At 35.7% G+C, this 23,297-nt stretch overlaps 1 protein-coding gene across 1 annotated transcript in view; it reads right to left on the bottom strand.

Moving 5' to 3' along the window:
* The window catches only part of LOC114355009 (uncharacterized), a 42,834-nt gene extending 23,007 nt beyond the window's left edge, over positions 1 to 19,827 (bottom strand). The window contains exons 1-2 of the mRNA XM_028307656.1: positions 19,729 to 19,827; positions 7,514 to 7,601 (exon numbers count right to left, since the gene is read on the bottom strand). Coding sequence (XP_028163457.1) covers positions 7,514 to 7,601; positions 19,729 to 19,827 — 187 coding nt within the window. The remainder of the gene's footprint in view (positions 1 to 7,513; positions 7,602 to 19,728) is intronic.
* Between the last annotated feature and the right edge of the window lie 3,470 nt (positions 19,828 to 23,297).

Below are 23,297 nucleotides of genomic sequence, written 5' to 3'. Positions count from 1 at the left end.
AGAATTTACTTAGATAATTTACATTTGATATCTTTCCCTAGCAAAATAATTAATCCGTGATCATGACTCTAGCAACAGTGCCGAAATAGCGGAGGCTTGTAAATAAAGGACATGGTAGCAATCCCGTGCAGAACTATTCTAATGTCATCAGTGTGCCTACCATGAGTTTACGTTAGGTGAGCTCGCTAGCGAATACGTCAAAAAATTCTATGAAGATTTTATTTCTTGAAAGTAGCCGCTAGGGGCGCTGCACTATATGTCATACATTTAAATGTCATTTTTTTACGCAGTCGCTAGCGAGCACACCTAACGTAAACTCATGGTAGGCACACAGTTACAAAAATATCGCCTCCAAGGATTATCGGAGTATAAGTATAACCCGCAAACAAACTCGCAAGCCACCGTCTCATAAATACTTTACGAGCCGGACCACACGTCGTGAAATTCAAAACAGTTTCCGCAGGGTCTGAATAAATAAGGCTTTATTTATCTCGGGAGCGCGAATCGGGTAGTGTCGCGACGTTGATGTATGGTCCTGAGTTTGTTTTTGAATAGTTTTTCCAACGATATGCGCAGTTTTGAATCGTATTTTGATTGAATCGGTACTGTTTTGTTTCACAGCCCTAAAGCCGGATTTATATTTGTCTGACGTATTGTGACGTGACGCATCAGAAAGCAACCGTTTTCATGCACTAGTGTTGTGTCGTGATTGCTTCTGAATGACGTATCGCATAATAATATGTGAAATCGATTCCGTTCTGATGCGTCACGACACAACACATTGAACAAATAATAAATCGGGCTTAATACATATCATAAAATTAATATTCCTCATGGACTGTATTTATCTCTCTCATCTAAAGTAAAACTGGAACGAGCAACAGACAAATCCAAAGATCCGAATATACGGAAACGACGACGGAGCAGGCCCGCTTGGACTCTTGATATATTAAGATTGATATTGACTTGAATAACGTAAATGTTACTTAAAGATGACGTAATAATGCATTACAAGGGTGACTAAACTATTGGAGATGCTAATGAATAAGGTAAAGATTACTTAACATTTTTAGTTCCAATACGTGATGTAAAAGAAAATAAATAAATTATTGAGATCATATTAGTCCCTGTAGGGCACGGCAATTAGGAGAGTGTATTTTAATTACGTTAACAAGTTCAGATACACTTACTAAAACCTATAATTTATTAATATTTACAACCTTATGTCAACAGCCATTTCATCAATAGCTTTGTCTGTTACTAGGATTTTATATTTTCTTCATCTAAAACACAAATCGCTGTTTGTAATCATGATCCATTAACTTTTAACGGAGGGCCAGAGGAGGAAAACAAGTAGACGTAGCTACCTATAGGTATAGTAGGTACCTATCTTAAGCCGTGCCTTACAGACAGAATTAATGGAGTGGTTTGCCCTTGCCTTCTCCATTTCACGCGCCAATCAATCATTAACAACGGTCCAGGTTACTTAATGTTTTTCTCCGGTGTTATCTGCGCAAAGCGAAGAAACTACCCGTTCTTTTGGGATTCTATGAATCCTTTATGATTGTACGTTAGGGTGTTTGTTACTTAATTACACATCAAAGGGATTTCTAGAAGTCTTCGTAGCTGGTGCTTGAACGTAGACTCTGTCTCAGGGAATAAACAAACACCTCTTCTGTGGAGTAAACAGAGCTGTAAGTTCACTGCTAAATTATTATAGCAGCTATGCTATACTAATATCTAATCCTATGACGGATTTACAGTAAACTTTAGTGAATTAGTGGGTAGCTTAAGTTATTAGAACTTTGCAAGTGCAAGTAAATATTAGGTAGGTTACCTATAGGTAAAAAGACACAACCGATTTTCTTTTCTACTTATTTATTAATTTACAGAGTATGTCAGTCCCATCATAACCTAAATCTTAAATTACCTCAATAACCAATTTCTCTTCGACCAATCACTGTCTCTATGTAAACTCTTTAAACTCTACCAAGTACATTCCACATAACTTAAGATCCTTTAACTCTATGATGGTGGAATAACAACTGCAAAATATTTTATTTTAATATCCATTGCTACTAACTTCCGTGAGAAAATACCTACATTTTGTATGTAAAATAGTGGCCGTTTGTTCTAATATTCGTGTGGTAATTATAGGATCACCTCTACGAGTAATAATGCGATACGATATCCTAGTACCTCATTCGTAGTTTGATGTTGTTTGAACCCTCAGTAATGAGGTCGAGGGTGAATTTCACGTAACCACAATTTATTTTGCGCGATCTTAGCCAAGGTTACATAGGGTGTAAGGGCCAGGTTGAATAGAATTTTAGCAGTGAACTCAAAGGAAATCACTGTCTTGAATTCAGTGTATTTTTACATTAAATAACGATTTTTTTCATTTATTTTTTCACTCTTTAATCTGTGAATACCAGTGACGTGGATGTGACAGAGTGATTTGCAGGGCTTTTAATAATAAATTATTTCAACGTTGGTCATAAATAGGGGTCTGTTCTCATTGACTAAATCTGATAAACTTAAACCAAGTAGTAATTCAGTGAAAAAATCTACTTGCCAATCCAGAATCTCAAAAGTCTGACTTCAGTAGAGTATGTTTCTTAAATCACCGTCTGAATTCAATTAGGTTAATGTTCCTTACAACCTGTGTAGTCGGATAAGTCGGAAAATTGTCTTTGTCATGGATTTACGTATCAAGTTACATAATGTTACCTGCGTTTGACTAACGAGTACACGCCAAGGCTTGCGGTTGACATCTAATAACTTGTAACGACATCTTGCCTGGATTATTATTCTTCAATATCATAACTAAAGTGAGTATTAATATTTATGAAGTTCGCTACGCTAAACTAAGATTAAAATGTACCTAGTTGGTTATTGTTCAGAATGCTATTTAGTGATAAATAATATTGCACCTTTTATAAACCGGACGGAATCATAATGATTTTTGTTTAGCCCATATGCAAAGTGTAATAAATTGTTATTTTTAATTTACTCTAAATCTTTACATTGCATGTGTACACAAGAATAGGTAGTAATGTACTTGTAATTACTTTTAATTATAAGTAATTCTCTCTCTTTCTTTCGATGTAAAGTAGTGAGTTTAAAGATTACTAGCGGCAGCCCGCGACTTCGTACGCGTGGATCCCGTTTCACCCCCTTCATCTATCTTACGCGGTTTAGATTTTTTCATACAAATGTTTTTTCCCGCTAACTCCCGTTCCCGTGGGAATTTCGGGAATTCCTTTCTTAGTGCACCTCTACGGTACCTAAGCTACGTTCCTTCCAAATTTCAAGTGCCTACGTTTAGCCGTTTAGGCTGTGCGTTGATCTGTCAGTCAGTCAGTCAGTTTCTCCTTTTATATATTTAGATTATTAAAAATAATAATAAAATCAACACAGTGTACATGTTCAACCTGAAAAATAGAAATACCGACACACACACACGACACAGTTCTTCAGAACCTTTCAAGCTTTGCAGGTAGACCTTACAAGGGTGAAAGGTTGAATACCGTTATAATATAGCGTTAAAATACCGCCGCCAGCTTTTCGCACAGGTGACGGAAATTACTGCCATCCGTATCGTAATAAGATAGATAAATAACGGCCCAAATACAATAGATCACGTCGTGACACGCGGGTGATACGGAGTCTGGGGCGGGAGACAAATGTGGCCTATAAACGTCATTGTGTTGTGAGGTAATACTTTTTAACAAGACGCGCACATTTACTTAGTATCTTTCAGATTAAGACGATATTGACGAAATTTACCGCCGTTTTTAGCACACCTGGGCCACCATACAGTTCATTGACTGATAAATGAGTAGAGCTTAAGTGAGTTACATTTAAGATTAAGCATGATTAATTAATGTTTTTTTATTAAAGTCATTACGATGTAAGATTAAAAAGAGACGGAAGACTTGGCAATTCTGCCGGTAAGTTATTAGTGCTCAGAACGCGTCATGGTTTTTCTCATTGCCACAACGCATCATGGTTGTTCTCATAAGCGGCTATAGCACGTATTTCAAGATGTGGATGTTTTACAATGAACACGATGCGTTGTAGGCTATTTCTTCGTTCATGGGCGTTTTCGGGCTGTGAGCGTAATTTCCATACTTAGTTTTCATGCTCTAGGTACCGGTTTGAGAGGGACACTAGTTCAATTTTCTCTTCACTGGATTGTGGTGGTGACCCATATTTTATATTTAGGTAATCTGGTTTGTAGAACACGGGAATATTAGTATTATATTAGGAAGGAGAAGGAACACGTGACTTATACAACCAATCAGAGCGCACATGGCGTTTATGTTATTGTTTACTTATTATTTTACGCGTGAGTTTGGTAAGTTTATAAATTTGCCAAAATGTGGGCGTAAAAATATAATACAATTTATCTAGCGTTTTCTCCTACGAAAGTTTATGAATTTCCAAGGAAATTAATAAATTTGCGGTTCTTGTTATTTTCCGGTGACATCTACACTACACTGCAAATTAAACATAAATCGGTGCAACACAATAATATGTAGGTACATCGTGTCATGTTGTATTTTCACTCAAGCACGGCAGGCAGGAAAATTGCAGCTTTTCCTGTACGAAAGGTGACTTATTTCACTGCAGCGAGTTTCGGAAGCTGTTTTGAATTTAAGATGGGTGGCCGGCTTCTCGTCCTCTTTTATAAAATAACGTTCGTGGTGGGTTTTGACTCTTAAGTAGAATTTCAAGCTGCTAAAACGTACAATTGGTGTCTGCTCTTAAAACGGTATTCCTGTTCTCGCACAAAAACAAAACAAAAATCTATTGAGAATGTTCATAAAATGTTTCTCTGAAGATTTTAACTTTGAAGTAAGTACCTATCTTCTGTTGTTTCGAGACATTTTTTGATGGATCTATGGTTCCGTAATTTGTTCATAAGAACTCCGTGAAAACAGATGAGCAAGATTTTCATTGAGTTAAAATGTATAAATAAATACTCTTCGTAATGATCTCGTTACAAAAGAATGGACTTTTCATGCGAATCATTACTTGGTAATTGCCTGTTCCGGGTACCTTTTGGGTGCGTTTTTATCTTACAAATTGTTTTTTTTTTGTGTCCGTGAAATGGGGCGATTATAGCCCAAGTAATAGTGCAGCCAGAACATCTGAGAAAGAAAAAGAAAAAATTAACTGACTGGCTGAGTTGCACCAGCTCACTTTCACCGTAACTTTAACAATAACCGATAATTTTAGTATGGAGTTTGACAGATTTTTGATGTTTATCAAAGTTAAAGTAAGATGGTGCAACCCAGCCTTAGTAGTTAGGTGACTTGTTTGTTTATTTACTAAAATGTAAAATTACTTAATTCCTACTAAGCACATAGGTCCCTACTAGAAACTACACATGTGTCTGCTAACAAAGTTTATAAAACAGCTTTTATTTTGAAAAAGAAAATGACGTTTATTATGACTTGTGCTTTCCGTTCTAATTGAGATATGTAACATATTTTGCTGCCTCGCTTGGTAGCATGATAAATTTTGGCCTTTTGAATTTTTTTCATAAGCGGCTCTACAATTACGTCCTTTAGCATCCCGGTCAAAATATGTGTATGAAACAATACTTTGGAAATTGTTGTAAGAGGCTTTTGTTGAAAAACCCAGCCGTATACAGCTTGAGGGATTCTTGATGGCAAGTTTTTATACTCGTATTTTGTCATTAGTATTAATAACGTTGTTTTTCAGTCTGTGTCTGTTTTTCGCTCTAAATAACAGCTTTTTTCTTTACGAAAGACGACAACTAAGCTGCGAGGTAGAAATCTAACCCTTGAAATTGTGATCCATCCGGGACACATCGAAATTCACATGGGTGAAGCCGTGCGTTGAAGCTAGTTGGAAATATAAAGGAACGTTCTTCGTCCCACGTAACATAGAATTATGTTGACGTAATTTTAAGCAAAGAAAAAACACGTGACATTCGAGGAAGCTCCAACTCCCTAATTGCATATTATTATCTCATTTGCTTCAACCGCCGGCTCCTTTCAGCGGGCAACAATGGCGCTTACATTTTTATAACGCCAGCCTCCAATTATTGCGGATTGCGTGTGATGGATGGCAGCAAAGAACTAAATTTGCCGGCTGCGAAAAATGTTGCGGCACTTCAATTAGAAGCGAATTTGATTTACGCCACTTTTGTTTGGAAATGTTGGAAAATTCTCATTCACTGTTGAACGGAGCGGTCGTTTATCAAACTTTTAAATCAACAAGTCTTATTGATAAATGTAAGTCTACTAGGGATTGAAGTAAAATGTGGTAAGTGCCAGTCTTAATATTTTCTGAATAATAGGTAGGTATCTGATTTATTAAAAATGATATTAGTGCGTTATGTAAATCATAAAGCAAATGCGAGGCACGCGAAGGTTTCCGTGCTATCATCGTACAAGTTTTAACCCATTGTTACAATTTATCAAAAATCACGGCTTACAAACGTTCTGAGAAATGTTAGCAAAAATGTATTTTTATTTGAAATTCAGAACGAGTACCGAAATACTTACTTCTTGTAGTAGAACAATATTAGTGTTGCAGATTAGTATACATCACTGCTAGGTACTATAAAAATAGTTATTCCCTTACCAACGAAAAGTTACACACTTGTTCAACATTGTTTTAAAATGCTCAACGTCACTTTAAACACTGTTCGAAGAGCGTGTAAGTTTTATTAGTAAGGGGGTTAAAGTATACTGGCAGATCCTGTGTAAGTAGGTAATTGTAAGCACATACCAATTTAATTGATACCAATTAACGTGCCCTGCTGTGACTTCGGCACCAATTAAGTTTCGTTAGATCCCCTAAAGTTCCGAAACACTCGGGTTGCATAAGTAAGCAGCTTACTTGGTGGAGAAGCAAAAGTTGGTGTTTCTACCAACGAAAACTCCCGATTTGGCGACGCATCGAACTCATGCGCGAAATAATTTGGGGAGTTTGGCAACACTAATAGGGGTGCCGAATTGAGGATTCAAAACAGTAAAAAACAAAAAATACTCTTTGTATTAGAGGGTAAAAGGAAATTACGATTAAAACAAGGTTCTTTGAGAAAATATGACGTAATATGCGATTATCTACCATTTTGAATTGATTTGTAAAAAGTTTTATTAAACTTAGAAGAGGCTATTTGTTCGATATATTGAATTATTATTATTAGAATTATTTGAGCCACAGAGAAATTTAGTTTAATTTCAACCTTATCAAAAGCAGTTGGCTCTCGAAGTAAACAACACATCCAAACAAACAGTGTAAACACACTCAACGCTCATAACCCCTGTATGTTTGCATGCCCAAATAAATTTTAAAATATTGCTTAATTCTTCTAGAAAATATGTAAATATTTAAAGTACGGACAACAGTATAAGACTATTTATTTTCGTTGCAAAATAACACTTATGACAACTTCATAAGAACTCACAGTGTTTAGCTAGACGTGCTCTCTCTCTACATTTTCTATGGTACAAATAGATGTGCAACTCACCATAGTAAACATCATCCAACTCCTTAAACCTCTTTGCGTTGACGCCGATCCTCCAACTATACAACAGGACCACCAGTATTGATATATTCTGAAACAAAATATTGTAATATGAATTTCCGTACACATTGTGTCCTCTCAAAAACTGTAAAATAGTAAGTTGTCCTAGTCATTAGCCTTCTTTATTTCAAGCTACCCAATATACATTAGTATGACTGAGTGTCAATGCGCAAGACTACATAACATGCAAATGAATCGGCAAATCACCAATGATAAAAACCTTATTTTAGTTTCTTCAGTTTAGTTGGGCACTTTCAGCGATAAGTATTCAATCAATATCATCCTCAATCCTACCAGCCTACGAGTATGTTGTCTGTGTCGATATGTCTAAAAAGTATGTTGTTAACAATGCACAATGAAATGATATAAAATATTAGCTTTGTCCAAAATACTGCACACCCACTTAGTAGGAAGTAGGATATGATAGAAAGGATTCGCTCGCTTTTGGCCTGACTATGTGACGCAAAGGAAGTTACTCGAACTTTTGATATAAGATAGAATTTGCGATATTTCAGTACCACCATATAATATTATTCTAATCCCTTTTGGTAAGTTAGATTTATTATAATGGCAAGAGAACGTTCCTTAGCGTATAATGTGAAAACCACTCGCGCTAACTTGCTCCTTATTTAAAACGATTAGTGGGAAGATATGCTACTTATTACGTCGTCTTAATTACCAACTCTTGTAATTTCACGCTGTGTTTAAGTAAGGAATTTAACACTTAATGGCAATAATAATAGAAATTATTACAGTGGGTTTGCTTTACACAAAAACAGTGAATTTCAGTGAATTAAAATGAAAGTAATATCAGGCCTGTTCATCTCCGCGAGTTTACATCGAAAACAAAACACGCGCGATGGCCCACCTACAGGATACTATTCGACAAGGCCTCACATACGAGCGAACATTGACTCACGCACGCGTATTCTTGTGTATGATGGAAGAAAATAAAGAAAATGGTGTACTAAATACTGTGCAGTACCTATTTAACTGCCTAAATAATAATAGAAACACAGAATGTACTTTTTTAAGTTGCCTCAAGACACTGAGAGGTAAATAAGTAGTTAATATAATTCATGCTAAATCATGTATTTCCTCCGCCATTTTCCGCAGTTTGGCACCTCACGTCACATCATTTTACCGAAGTCAGCCCTATAGCTTCGGCGCAGTGCCGATCACTGATGTTTGTCAACAAAATGGTGCTTGACTCTTGAGACAGGCTAAATTACACCATATTGTTAATGACATTGAGCATACATATTTTTAAATACCTTCGCGAAATAAAACTTCTGTACGTAGTACTTATTATTATTCTGTGGTAATATTAAGAACATAATGTCTCTTTCTTGTATTTCCATTTATTTTAAGTTTTAAGTAAGTCCAAAATTACTATTTATTCTAATACACAGCATACCTATGTATTTAGTTAAAATTAATACCTATCGTATGTTTAAACAATTGTTAACCTACTTTGGTGACAGATGGCATAATTATTGGTTTTCAAATGAAATCACTGAATATTACAAGAAAAGAATCGTACAGTTTTTTGGGTTGGATTTAGATTTCAAATTAATTGCATGTTAAAATGTACACTGCTACGAAGTTGGGAATAAAATTAATGTGCATAACTTTATAACGTCTTGTCATACTTTGTCCTACTTATTTGCAAATAATCATAAAACATAACTCAAACCAGTGTCCGTTCTTAGAAGTTGGGATTAATAAATCATTTAGTCCCAAATTAGCTTAAACTCCGGAGAGCCGGGCTATATTTTGTCAAAACTTTAAGCTGTCCAACTACTAATGAAAAACTGTTGTACGGTCTATGGATTACGAAGTTTTGTAATTATATTTTGGTACTTTGGAATTGAAACATTGTAACAAGTCGACTTTTCGTGTTTAAAAATTGGAGATCTAGATGTCTAGATTGATATTGTAAAAAGACAAAAGTAAGAAGATGACAAAATTTTTATTATTTGTCCGTCAGACAGATAATAAAAAAATATTGGATACTTATTTTTTCTTTTTTTTTCTTACTCAAATAATAACAGTGCTACATCCAATTGAAATGGCGCGTGACGTCACGCTTATGTAGATTTTTTACTTAGAAGTGACGGCACGAGATATTTCACCTCAATATACTAGTGTAGTCTATAGTGCTTACTGTAGACTTTAGGCAGTTAGCAATTGGCACGAATCTCCGAATGACATTACAGAGGTAAACTGTTTTAATTCCCGCATTCTTCGAATAGTTGGCGATATTAATGGCAGTTGCCGGAACGAAGTTCGCTGCACTTTGGGCGCATGTGCATACTTCCAGCAAGGCCAAAGTGCTTTGAGCGAACATTGCATTGCTCAGTTACATAAGTAGTTTGGGAATCTTCGAAAACTAATGCATTCAATTTTACGTATGCTAAGCGTTTCTTGATGTATGTTCGATGCAGGAAAATAACGAGAAGCAGTTACTTAAACTTTGTGAGCTTTCGGAGTTGATCTGAGTACTAGCTGTGATTTTGAAAAAGCATTGCATGAGCTTGCCATAAAATAGCTGAGTGGAAAAGTTTTTGCTCTGGGATTTAGTCCTGGATATTTTGCTAATAGGCATTTTGTAACCTTAGCCTTGGGAAAGGTGGAAGATTGTATTTTTTTTAACCCACTTGTTACGGAATTCACTTTTTCTATCACTTACCTTAAAATCAGTCAGAAAGAAAGAAAAAATATTATTGTGTTACCAGCTACCAAGAAATTTTCCAGCAGTTAGCAGGTGAAGCCATATTTTTATTCAACAGACTCAATTGGATGAAATGATGACGACAAAGAAGTACACCTAATGTCTCTGGTACATCGCTTATGTATATTAATTTTTAACTTTTAATTAAAGTTAGCATAAAGCTTCTTAGTTCTTACAATCCTAAACTGTAGGTATACATTGAAAGAAAGAAAGAAAGAAAAATGGTTTATTTGGTTCAAACAGACGTTTTACACAATTTAAATTACATACATAATTTATTGAACCAAAATGGCTCCTACTCAGCTTGTATCATGTTCCATTCAGAACATGAATGCTGGTATTCTGTAGGAACCATCTTGAAAAGAGCGTCAACCAGGGACGCAATAAACATTGGCATTTTACATAAACATTATATAAACCCTTACACTATAACACTTATAATTTATAACTTGTAACTTATAAAATATAAAATAAAATAAAATCTATTCTTTATTGCTTAAATACCTAGATTTTTCTGGCATATTGTACTCTCTTCGATGAGGCGAGGTGTGTGTGATGAGTGTACTTATTTATGGGAGTGTGTGTGAGGCAAATAGACAAAAACAAAAAAAAAAGAATAATAATACTTACATTAGTTTAAAGAAAGCTACTCAAACACCGGATATTTGCTCAGTGAAAATAAACTTCTTTAAATTACATTTGAAGACTGCAATTGATTGCGCAACTTACTGCTCTGAATATTGTCCATAGTAACCTACTTATGGGACTGTTACTTTCCAAGTGAAGATTGATCGACGGGTCCAGGGTTGGATGAAAAATAGCGGCAGTCGCGAGGGTCAGTGGTGACCGGCGTCATTCACTGTGATTGCACGAATCACTCACTTCAAATGTTTATTTTTCACCACATTCGAATATTAAATGGTTTTCATTACAACTGACAGCCTGTTTAAAATACTGAGAAACTCTTTGAAACCTTATTGATTTAACGATAAATTCCTAATAACGTCTAAATTTCTTGACTTTGCTGATTTAATTTGTTTTCTACCATGTCGCTATTAAACGTTCACTCTCTATAACGTAGAAAAATACTGACCCGTAAGTGTGAATAGGTATTTTTACGTGTATAATATTTGTCATGCCAAATAATGTAAATTGTATTAAATGTGTAAACTAGAATAGAAGCAATGTAGGTACAAAATATTGAGTAGCTAGGTATTTTAAGTGGGTTACTTTTAGAAATGATCAATGATTAAGTATACAGGGTGGAAACGATAAGTGATCTCATTCGATTATTTCTAAACTATACAAGATATCGAAAAACTGATTACTAATCCTGAAAGTACTTCACAAGCTCTATCCAATGGTACCAATATTAGGTTACAGAATTAACTGGATCTATCCGAAAATTTAATGTTTTTAGCCTCCATACTAAATGTATGCCAGCCAAACAATAATAGAAGTAGGGTAAACCAGAGAGTGATTGCCCACTGGTAGTGATTGCCCGCTTTAAGAATAATATTGTCAGGTGCTGACTTTGAATCACTCTAGTTAGATTTGAAATTACTAAGTAGATGGCTCCGAGATCAATGTACAGTAGATTTAAAATTTACAATAGGAACACTAAAAAAAAACAGTTATGGCGGATTTTGTCAAGACGGGTGAAAATGTTACTCAAACAGGTAAAGACTTTAACAATTTTACTAAGGAATTACTTGCGAGGTTAAATTTTTTTTGCAAGTTATATAATATTCAACTAATGGTGTATAGTCATGATGAAATTATAAGTGTTATCTCCATTATCAATGAAAATAACTGACAAAATTTGATTTCTAACGGTCATTTTAACGGTGGGTAATCACTGCACGTAAATCTGTATATTTTTAGTTATTGCCCACCATCATTTCAGTTATTGCCTTATGTTAATGTATAGTTATTGCCCATAGCAATTTATGATTAGAGTGTTGCCACTATGCAGTAGCAGTGTTTAAGTTGCTCATTGCTATACTTGTTTTGCAATTTACAGGCATAAATATTGAAATGGCTTTTAATGTTTCATTTTCAGTATGCCAAAGACTCTAAAAGTTCAATATAGCATAGAAAATTTGCAAAAAGCGATCCAAGCTGTACAAGATGTATGCAACAATTTATCTTGTAGATAAATTGTTGCATACATAGATAAATGCTCTGAAAAATATGGTTTGGCTTGGAAAAAATGATAAAAATTCCAAACGCAAATACAAAAAATGAAAATGCTACGTTAAATCTACTAGTGAAAATGTTAATAGTAAGGTAAATAGATACAACTTTAGGGAAGAATAACCAACAGCTAATTGAACATTCTGAGCAACCACTTGAACTGATATCAAAGAACATAAAAAAATAAATAACTACNCTTGGTAAAAAACATTCCTAAATATTTTTTAGAAAATAAGAAATGAATCGTATAGTTTTTTGGGTTGGATTTAGTTTTCAAATTTATTGGATGTTAAAATTTACACTGCTACGAAGTTGAGGATTAACCGCTTGAGTCCCAGACGGCATTCATTAATGTCATAACAATTGATTATCTATTGTGTCTAGATTCGCGGGCCTTGAAGGATTAAATGAATGTACATAGCTTTATAACGTCTTGTCATACTTCGTCTTACTTATTTGCAAATAATCATAAAACATAACTCAAACCAGTGTCCGTCCTTAGAAGTTGGGATTAATAAATCATTTAGTCCCAAATTAGCTTAAACTCCGGAGAGCCGGGCTATATTTTGTCAAAACTTTAAGCTGTCCAACTACTAATGAAAAACTGTTGTACGGTCTATGGATTACGAAGTTTTGTAATTGTATTTTGGTACTTTGGAATTGAAACATTGTAACAAGTCGACTTTTCGTGTTTAAAAATTGGAAGACTAAGTAGATGTCTAAATTGATATTGTAAAAAAGACAAAACAAAAACAACAAGATGACAAAATTTTAATTATTTGTCCGTGAGACAGATAATAAGAAAATATTGGATACGTATTTTTTCTTTTTTTTCTTACTCAAATAATAACAGTGCTACATCGAATTGAAATGGCGCGTGACGTCACGCTTATGTAGATTTTTTACTTAGAAGTGACGTCACGAGATATTAGACCTCATTAGACTAGTATAGTCTATAGTGCTTACTGTAGACTTTAGGCAGTTAGCAATTTGCACGAATCTCCGAATGACATACCTACAGAAGTAAACTGTTTTAATTCCCGCATTATTCGAATAGTTGGCGATATTAATGGCAGTTCTGGAACGAAGTTCGCTGCACTTTGGGCGCATGTGCATACTTCCAGCAAGGCCAAAGTGCTTTGAGCGAACATTGCATTGCTCAGTTACATAAGTAGTTTGGGAATCTTCGAAAACTAATGCATTCAATTTTACGTACCTAAGCGTTTCTTGATGTACCTATGTTCGATGCAGGAAAATAACGAGAAGCAGTTACCTAAACTTTGTGAGCCTTCGGAGTTGATCTGAGTACTAGCTGTGATTTTGCAAAAGCATTGCATGAGCTTGCCATCAAATAGCTGAGTGGAAAAGTTTTTGCTCTGGGATTTAGTCCTGGATATTTTGCTAATAGGCATTTTGTAACCTTAGCCTTGGGAAAGGATGAAAGATATGACAAGTGGAAGATTGTGTTTTTTTTAAAGAAAGGAAGAAAATATATTTATTTTGTGAAGCCATTTATTCAACAGACTCAATTGGTTCAAATGATGACGACAAAGAAGTACACCTAAAGTTTCTAGTACATCGCTTATGTATATTAATTTTTTACTTTAATTAGAGTTAGGTAGCCCAAAGCTACGCACAATCCTACTGTATACATTGCGCAAGTACTACCATGAATATTGTCCATAGTAACCTACTTATGGGACTGTTACTTTCCAAGTGAAGATTGATCGACGGGTCCAGGTTTGGGTGAAAAATAGCGGCAGTCGCGAGGGTCAGTGGTGACCGGCGTCATTCACTGTGATTGCACGAATCAGTCACTTCAAATGTTTATTTTTCACCACATTCGAATATTAAATGGTGTTCATTACTACTGACAGCCTGTTTAAAATACTGAGAAACTCTTTGAAACCTCACTCGATTTAACGATAAATTCCTAATAACGTCTAAATTTCTTGACTTTGCTGATTTAATTTGTTTTCTACCATGTCGCTATTCAACGTTCACTCTCTACAGCATAGAAAAATACTGACCCGTAAGTCACAAGTGTGAATAGGTATTTTTACGTGTAAATTTGTCATGCCAAATAATGTGAATTGTATTAAATGTGTAAACTAGAATAGAAGCAATGTAGATACAAAATATTGATCAAACTCAAAATTAATATCATTATGTAACCAAACTCAAAACCACAGTGTGCATCAGCATTGCGTTGTGGTGTGGTAGAACAATATCTGTTCGTGTATTATGTGTACTCGTTATTATAACTATGGTCGTATTTAACATAAATCACAAGTATTTGTATTCGTATTGAAGAATCCATTAGAATAGGTATAATGTGTTTAGCACACAATAGAAGATGAATACATAAATGAACAAAAATAAGAAACCTTCGCTTTGAGTGTCCTGTGCCAAAAAGGTCTTTGGTTCAGCATTAGTTCTGACATTAAAGGTAGCAGGAATTTGATATTATTTTTAAATAAACTGATATAAGATGCCAACTACTATAGCCTTCTGTCGAGATGCTCTCGGTTCACAATAACTACGATGGAACAAGAACCTAATTAGGGACAGAGCAAAAATGTAGCATTAATGACAAAGCTCTAACGAGCATTTGATGGCAGCCCGCGTGCTGTAAATGGGTTGTGCGATCAACATGGAAAATGTACAGAAATACTTACAAGTTTAACACCGGTATTCACAAATGATGCTTGCTCTAGTGAAGCAGCAACGCTCTGTGATTGGTTCGTGTTTCACTCTGCCACTCAAGTATTGTCTATGAATAGGTTTTGGGACCCTGTGCGTCCACGCGCGTAATGTTTGTGAATACGGGTGTAATCGTATTGTAAGACACGTCGTTAACATTAATAGAATGTCATGTTCGGACTGAATATGTGTAACATTTCCCTTAAAAAGCGGGAACTCTTGGGCTACTCCGAAACATACTTTCGGGTCTTCTGTCAACCTTGCTCATGCTGCGTCTCGCATTGCGGGAGACGGATGGCAACATTCAAAACTGAACTTTCGACTTTTTGGTTGCCGGGTGATGGTTTCTCTACTGAGTGAGACACGTTGATAATCTTACTCATACGCGAAATAGGTATTATACCTATGTACTTCACGGTACACATTTTTAGCTCTAGGAGTTAATATATGCAGATTAAATGTGGTGTGAAAGCAAAGTGATTAAGCTTTTATCTTGAAAGTGATTAATTACGAGGTGTTCTCGAAGAACGGCTATCAGGAATCAGAATTAATTGTGCTCGCACTAAATGTGTTCAGATACTCTCATGATACTATTGAGGATGAAAATCTTTAAAATATTCCGATTAAATCATATCTAACAGAAAGTGAGCTCTACGAGGATTATAATAATGTTCAAATTAATAACAAAGGTAGGTAATTGAGTTTTTCCGCCACTTCTTCTGAGCATGTTATCCCGAAGCGGTGGTAGGGCAAGCTATAATTGGGACGTGTTTAGCGCCCTGGAAAGGGCCTAAGTACTGAATAAAAGATTTGATTTGATTTGAAATAAGGTTAACATCAGTCGAACTGTGTCTGTTGCCAGAATAATGTCCTTTTGAAACATGTTTGTCCCGTCGCGACGCGCCGCCGAGTCCCGCTAGTCAAATTCTGCCGCGTTGTTAACTACAATCGTTCACGGGACATGGACTTTCGGAACTCTGTAAGGGTATATCCACATCCAAGGGTGGTTTGACATTGATGTATACTTGCCACGTATAAATAAATAAGTACTAGTCGCTTTTATATGCGTGAATTTACAGCATATGAAAAAATACCGTCGGGCTCTTCGCGGAGATTTCCAACGAAGTTCACGTATGAACGCACGTTTAAAGATTTGGCATCTTACGTAGTTGTAATTGGTGCTATTTTGCATAAACAAGTATAATTTGATGTGCTGTCGACTATCAAATATTTCGTGACACTCAAAGTGGCCAAAAAGTTGACAACATAACCTAATTCCAATTGTAACAAAGACGTGTTGCTTTAAAACTTAACTTTTTGGCTAAGTACTTCAGGTGTCACTATAATCGCACCAAGCAATGTAAAGACACCTTTATTCGCCAACATGTTAATGATCAGCACGCTCTATCGGCGTGAAACACGCCTGTTAAGCGTATGGAATTGACAATTACGAGGATATTCCAGAGTGGCAGACGCAGCCGTGATAAATGAGCGGCGTTGTCATAGAGTTCGGGGCTAGTTTTACATGACAGAATGTTAGGCACAGTATTGGACAGTGAGTGATGGGGCTTTATGGTATTAACGTGATTGTGTCGGGTTTTGAGTATTTAGGTTTTTGGAAAAGACTATCTAAATATATAAAAGGAGAAACTGACTGACTGACTGACAGATCAACGCACAGCCTAAACGGCTAAACGTAGGCACTTGAAATTTGGAAGGGACGTAGCTTAGGTACCGTAGAGGTGCACTAAGAAAGGAATTCCCGAAATTCCCACGGGAACGGGCCCCTAAGGGGGTAAAACGGGATCCACGCGTACGAAGTCGCGGGCGGCCGCTAGTCCATATATGTTCAACAAATTCTTCAAATGACTACCCATCAATTTTGTGTTTCTTAACACTTTATGTAGAAAATCTTTTTCTGCAGTCGAATACAAAATCGGTGATTTAAATGTCTTAAATTTAGCATTTCAATATAATAATTTTCCTAGGCTACCTACTTCATTTTTGTCTTTACTTAGCTTAATTACTTTAAGGAAGATTCAAGTTGAATACGCAATAAATTCTATGTTAATTTTTGTAAATGATTCAGTACAGAATATTAAAATAACAAAGTTGTGATGAGATGCTACATCACTACCAGATTCAGTAACCAAGTTCCACGAGTAGCAATTTAGATCGGAATCAAAACTCGTGCGCGTTAACACGTTAATATAGTGATGGGTTATTCCGCGCACGTTTCATATCGCACGGCTTGTGAATATCAACCCTAACAAACAAAATTGATATTTGGAGCTGGATGGAATGCTCGTCCATTTTGAGTGATTAAAGTTTTTAGTTGCGCATTTTGAGTGATTAAAGTTTTTAGTCGGACAGAACCTATGATTGGTTTTGACAGATATTTTTTGTAGTTATTTCATTTTTAGCGTTAATAGTTTTTTGTTTGGAAACTGAAATAATTTGATACCTTGTATTTATTTCAGCTCAAGAAGCAAAATGTAGAGATGATCGTATTTGTTAATTCTGAAGTGGAAAATGATCTAAGATTCAAGCAGTTTTAATACAAAATTGAATTTAACTGACTCATCACTCTGTGAGTTTCATTTAGGAATCNTCGGAATTGAAACGGGACCAAAAGATTGCAAATATCTAATATACCAAAAGATGGGATCAGAGCTAAATTCATCATAAAAATCTTTCTAAGGCCTCACTAAAAGATACACTATTTACATAAATGAATAAACGTGAAAGTAACTGCACAGAGCACGGAAGCGAAGACAAGGCTGCCTTGTTTAGAAAACTTTAAAGTGCGTTTAAGCAAATCGCTTTGTGCTCTATTCAATTGTCAAAGACCGATCTTGAGCACAGCGGCAATTTCCTCCGCTCGATCCAATTTGCCGTCGGTCCAGCATTAAACAAGTAGAAAAATAGGCTAAAGACGTGACGCGAGCGCGCTCGAGTGGATACGACGTGGGCAAATAAGACTAAGTCACATTTGAAACAGTTTTATTGTGTCGAATGTGGCAGCGTTAATACTTTAACGGCCACTTGCAGATGCTTTCTATTCGTCTATGACTGCCACAGAATTCCAGCGTTATGCTCTAGGTCCTAACCTAAATAAAAAAAAATCTTTCTTTCTTAAATTCTAATGCGCTTCGTAAACGTAGACACTTGTGTGTTTTATTAGATACTAGCTGACCCGGCGAACTTTGTTCCGCCTTAATGGCAATTGGCAATAAATAAGCAGACTTTTTTTTTTAATTTCGAACGGGATAAAAAGTATCCTATGTCCTTCTCCTGGCTCTAAACTACCTCCCTGACAATTTTGAGCTAAATCGGTTCAGCCGTTTTTGAGTTATAAGTGGAGTAACTAACACGACTTTCTTTTATATAATAGATAGATAATTGGCATCAGTGAACGTTTACCTAACCGATATGAAAGTGTTGAAAACACAATCTATTACACAGTAGCTTAAATAATTTACATCTGTAAAACTAAGTAGGTAAATTCGATCTGGATATATCCGGACACGATACCTAATTGTCTGATTTTTTAAAGTAGATATTTATGTGTGTGTCAAGCCAAATTTCTGTGTCACATGATTTCTTTTAAGTAGGTATATTGATTTGAGTAAACTCAAACCCTAGATATTGTAAGTATTACTTTATTATTTTAAGTCTTAGGCCGAGTTGCACCACCTATAACTTTAACAGTAACTATAACGATAACCGATGCTTTTTGTATGGAGTTTGACATATTTTTGACATTTGTCACAGTTAAAATAAGATGGTGCAACCCACCCTTAATGTCACAATGGAATATTCACAACAAGTTCATTAATACATGTGTGTTAGAAATAAATTGTAGGTAAATAAATATATTTTATTTAACCAAGTAAAACAATACACAGATCACGGATATTATTAAAAGCCTGAATGCTTCTTTTTGAAACGACACGGATTATCCGCGTGCTAAAGTAAGGATCAAGTCTTTTTTCTTCGGATACGTCAACCAATGCCAGCTTTACCCGAAAGCCGTTGGGAACAGATAAGTATTTGATGGGGAACGAAAGGCACGTTTAAAGGAAACAATTTAATTTAACAAATTAGCTACTGATGTTTTAGTTAATGGTTACTTTGATAATATTCGTCGTTATGTATGTAGGGGTTTCTTTACAGATCATAAATAGCTTTTAGTTATTTCATCTTCGTTAAGTCATCAAGTCTCCACCTACACGAGGTAGAAGGTCGTCTTCGTGCAGTGGAGACTTCATTTACCATAGGTAACAGAGAGGATTTGACCAACACTCCCCACGACGGGTTAGGGAGACCTAATGTTCTCATAGTCGTCTCTTACGACATCCACGGGAAGAGGTAGTGGGGATGGGTTTATTCTACTCGGCCGGAACCACACATCCATGGGAAGAGTGGGGGTGGACGTTAGTTTTACCCATTTATTTGAACTTCATTGCATACGGGAAGCAAGTACGCGCATGTTTTCGAAAGGTCTATTAATCAGTGCACTCACCAATGTGTAGAGGGCGCTCGCGTAGGCGGCGTGTTTGACGTGCAGCGTGCGACAACACGATAGCGTCGTGTCTTGCTCGTGCGCCGTCCATGCTTTCATCTGGGGACAAATCAACAAGCGTAAGTTACTATTCAATAAATCAACCATGAATTAAAACAAATAATTTACGAGTAGGTATTAAATTAAAGTAGAGTACGAGTAATGCAATGCACCCTTTTGCTCTACTGGCATCCGCAGAATACCAGGGACCCAATTATTGCTCTTATTTGTAATGTCTGCAAATCATTCGCGTTTCAACTAAAGTCGCGCGCGACTATCGCTCCATTTTTATTCCAGCTGATGTGCAATTCAGTATCACGGTAAATTTCACACTATGACAAAGACGAAACAACAGATTTATGCACTTTCCATTAAAAGTCCGAACTCCATATTTTTGAAACTAAAATTACTAAAACACACCATGTTCGTGAAGCTTTTGACTCGCGTTTGAGAAAAGTAGCTTTCTGTCAGGTTTTACGTAAAGGCGTAGTTGCATTCCGTTCACATTTCATCTTCGTTTGAACTAGCTGTCAAAACATTACTGCGATACAGATTTGTCATAACTTTTTNCTCTAGGTCCTAACCTAGACATAGCATTTGCTGAGTGGCTGCAATTTTGGTTCAAATTAAATAAACTATGGATATTAATGTTGTAGTCTTTATAAGAATTTTGGACTAAGTAAACATTTTTTCTTTCTTTCTTTCTTAAATCTTATTTAAGATATATCAATTTTTATTAATTTAATCACTTGTGTGTTGTTTTAGATATACGACATCAGTGAATGTAATATTTATTTAAATCGATATTGAAGTGTTGAAAACCCAATATATTAGGTACACAGCAGGTACTTACTTAATTTACATACAACACCTAATTGTCTGATTTTTTAAAGTAGATATTTTTGTGTGTTTAAGCCAAGTTTCTGTGTCACTGATTTCTTCTAAGTATTTTGAGTGAAGTCTGAATAAATGTGAGAATAAATGTGTGTTACAAATAAATTGTAGGTAAATACCTATATTTTATTTCACCAAGTAAAACAATACACAGATCACGGAGATTATTAAAAGCCTGAATGCTTCTTTTCGAAACGACACGAATTATCCGCGTGCTAAAGTAAGGATCAAGTCTTTTTCTTTCGGGTCGATACGTCAACCAATGCCAGCTTTACCCGAAAGCCGTTGGGAATAGATAAGTATTTGATGGGAAACGAAAGGCACGTTTAAAGGAAACAATTTAATTTAACAAATTATGCTACTGATGTTTTTGTTAGAATAGAATAGAATAGAAAGTATTTATTTGTCTCAAAACAGGTTTCATTTAATGGTTATTTTGTGAATATTTGTCGTTTTGTTTGTAGGGGTTTCTTTACAGATCATAAATAGCTTTTACTTATTTTATCATCGTTAAGTCATCAAGTCTCCACTGCACGAAGACGACCTCTTCATTTACCAAAGGTAAAAGGGAGGATTTGGTCAACACTCCCCAAGACGGGTTAGGGAAACCTAATGTTCTCATAGTCGTCTCTTACTCACTTACACCACACATCCATGTGAAGAATGGGGTTGGACGTTAGTTTTACCCATTTATTTGAACTTCATTGCATACGGGAAGCAAGTACGCGCATGTTTTCTAAGATCTATTAATTAGTGCACTCACCAATGTGTAGAGGGCGCTCGCGTAGGCGGCGTGTTTGACGTGCAGCGTGCGACAACACGATAGCGTCGTGTCTTGCTCGTGCGCCGTCCATGCTTTCATCTGGGGACAAATCAACAAGCGTACGTTACTATTCAATAAATCAACCATGAATTAAAACAAATAATTTACGAGTAGGTATTAAATTAAAGTAGAGTACGAGTAATGAAATGCACCCTTTTGCTCAACTGGCATCCGCAGAATACCAGGGACCCAATTATTGATCTTATTTGTAATGTCTCCAAATCATTCGCGTTTCAACTAAAGTCGCGCGCGACTATCGCTCCATTTTTATTCCAGCTGATGTGCAATTCAGTATCACGGTAAATATCACACGCTGACAAAGACGAAACAACAGATTTATGCACTTTCCATTAAAAGTCCGAACTCCATATTTTTGAAACTAAAATTACTAAAACACACCATGTTCGTGAAGCTTTTGACTCGCGTTTGAGAAAAGTAGCTTTCTGTCAGGTTTTACGTAAAGGCGTAGTTGCATTCCGTTCACATTTCATCTTCGTTTGAACTAGCTGTCAAAACATTACTGCGATATAGATTTGTCAAAAGGTGATTTAACCCACTTGTTACTAGCGTTTGATATACGGATCAACATAAAAATTAAATTATTATAAACAATGAGGGTGGTTTCTGATAACATTGTTTATATTAAACGATTCCTATGGGGTCCCTTTGTCCATCAGAAGTGTTTTGTTCTACATTGGGTGTCACATTTCAATCGTAAGCGTTTTGTTGTTTTCGTAAATTTTATGATGACTTTTTCAAGGTGAATACAAACATGATAAGTATTTATTCTAAAGTATTTCTTGACGAAATATGAAAGTTTGTAGCCCACTTTTTGTAAATCGATAACATAATTATAAACATTTTTATAGTAACTGTTACTAATTCAACGTTAAACTTAGTGATCCGTATAAGGAACGCTAGTAATATGAGCTGCGGTATTTTGTTGTTTTAGCGCATGCCTTCGAGGCCTTTTCCTTTAAATGAAATCATTGAAGAATTGGAGAAATATGAAGATGAGTGTATCCCTAACTTAATCACAATTTTCCCGCCGGAAAATCCGGAAAATTGTAATGGTGACTTAACCAAAGAGAACTCTGGTGATGAAAATAAAGTACCAATAAATTTGCCTGGATTACAAATGAGAGCCCACATAGAAATCACTAGAGAATTCTTCATCTAGTGATGATGAAGAAGACTGCATCCCGTTAGCTTAGATAGCCAATTATGCCCTAGACAGGGTCAGTCATGTTTGAATTATACAAATTTTTATTGAAAGGGTTCGCCAGAAGAGATTGTAGAAAACTCAGAGAGTCTGATAATATCAGAGAATTACTTATTTTCTGCTCTAAAATGTACTTAATACATTCCAAGATGGCCAAACCTTCGCCGCTATAATTGGAAGCCAAACTTGGATACTTAAAAAGTTGGAAATAACCTGTAGACTGTCTTAAAAAGGCAGATCCGACAAAGTTATCAGAGTTCAAGTCAAAATCTTGATCTGGTAATACGGTTTTAGATGCATCAGTAAAAAATATTTCATAATCTGGGGCCTTCTGCTGAATGTGGCGTTGTATTTCTTGATTTGGGTTAATAGTGTCTTTACCAATGCCTATAGAGAGAGATACATCTGGTTCAAATAGAATATCAATGAGTTGATAATGAAATAACGGATGACACGGGAACTTAAGTATGTCACCATCAAGTTGAATAAGTTTACGGTAGCTAGAAACTAAATGTGGCACACGCTTGTTACGCCAGAAACTATTGTTACCGTTGATGAATTCGTTTAGAGTTTGAAGTTTGCCGAAGAGAG

Source organism: Ostrinia furnacalis, unplaced genomic scaffold, assembly GCF_004193835.3.
Source record: "Ostrinia furnacalis isolate ACB-3 unplaced genomic scaffold, ASM419383v2 OfSCF2306, whole genome shotgun sequence".
Classification (NCBI taxonomy): Eukaryota; Metazoa; Arthropoda; class Insecta; order Lepidoptera; family Crambidae; genus Ostrinia; species Ostrinia furnacalis.
Note: the sequence above shows the minus strand (reverse complement) of the source record. Positions and strands in the feature narration are given on the sequence as shown.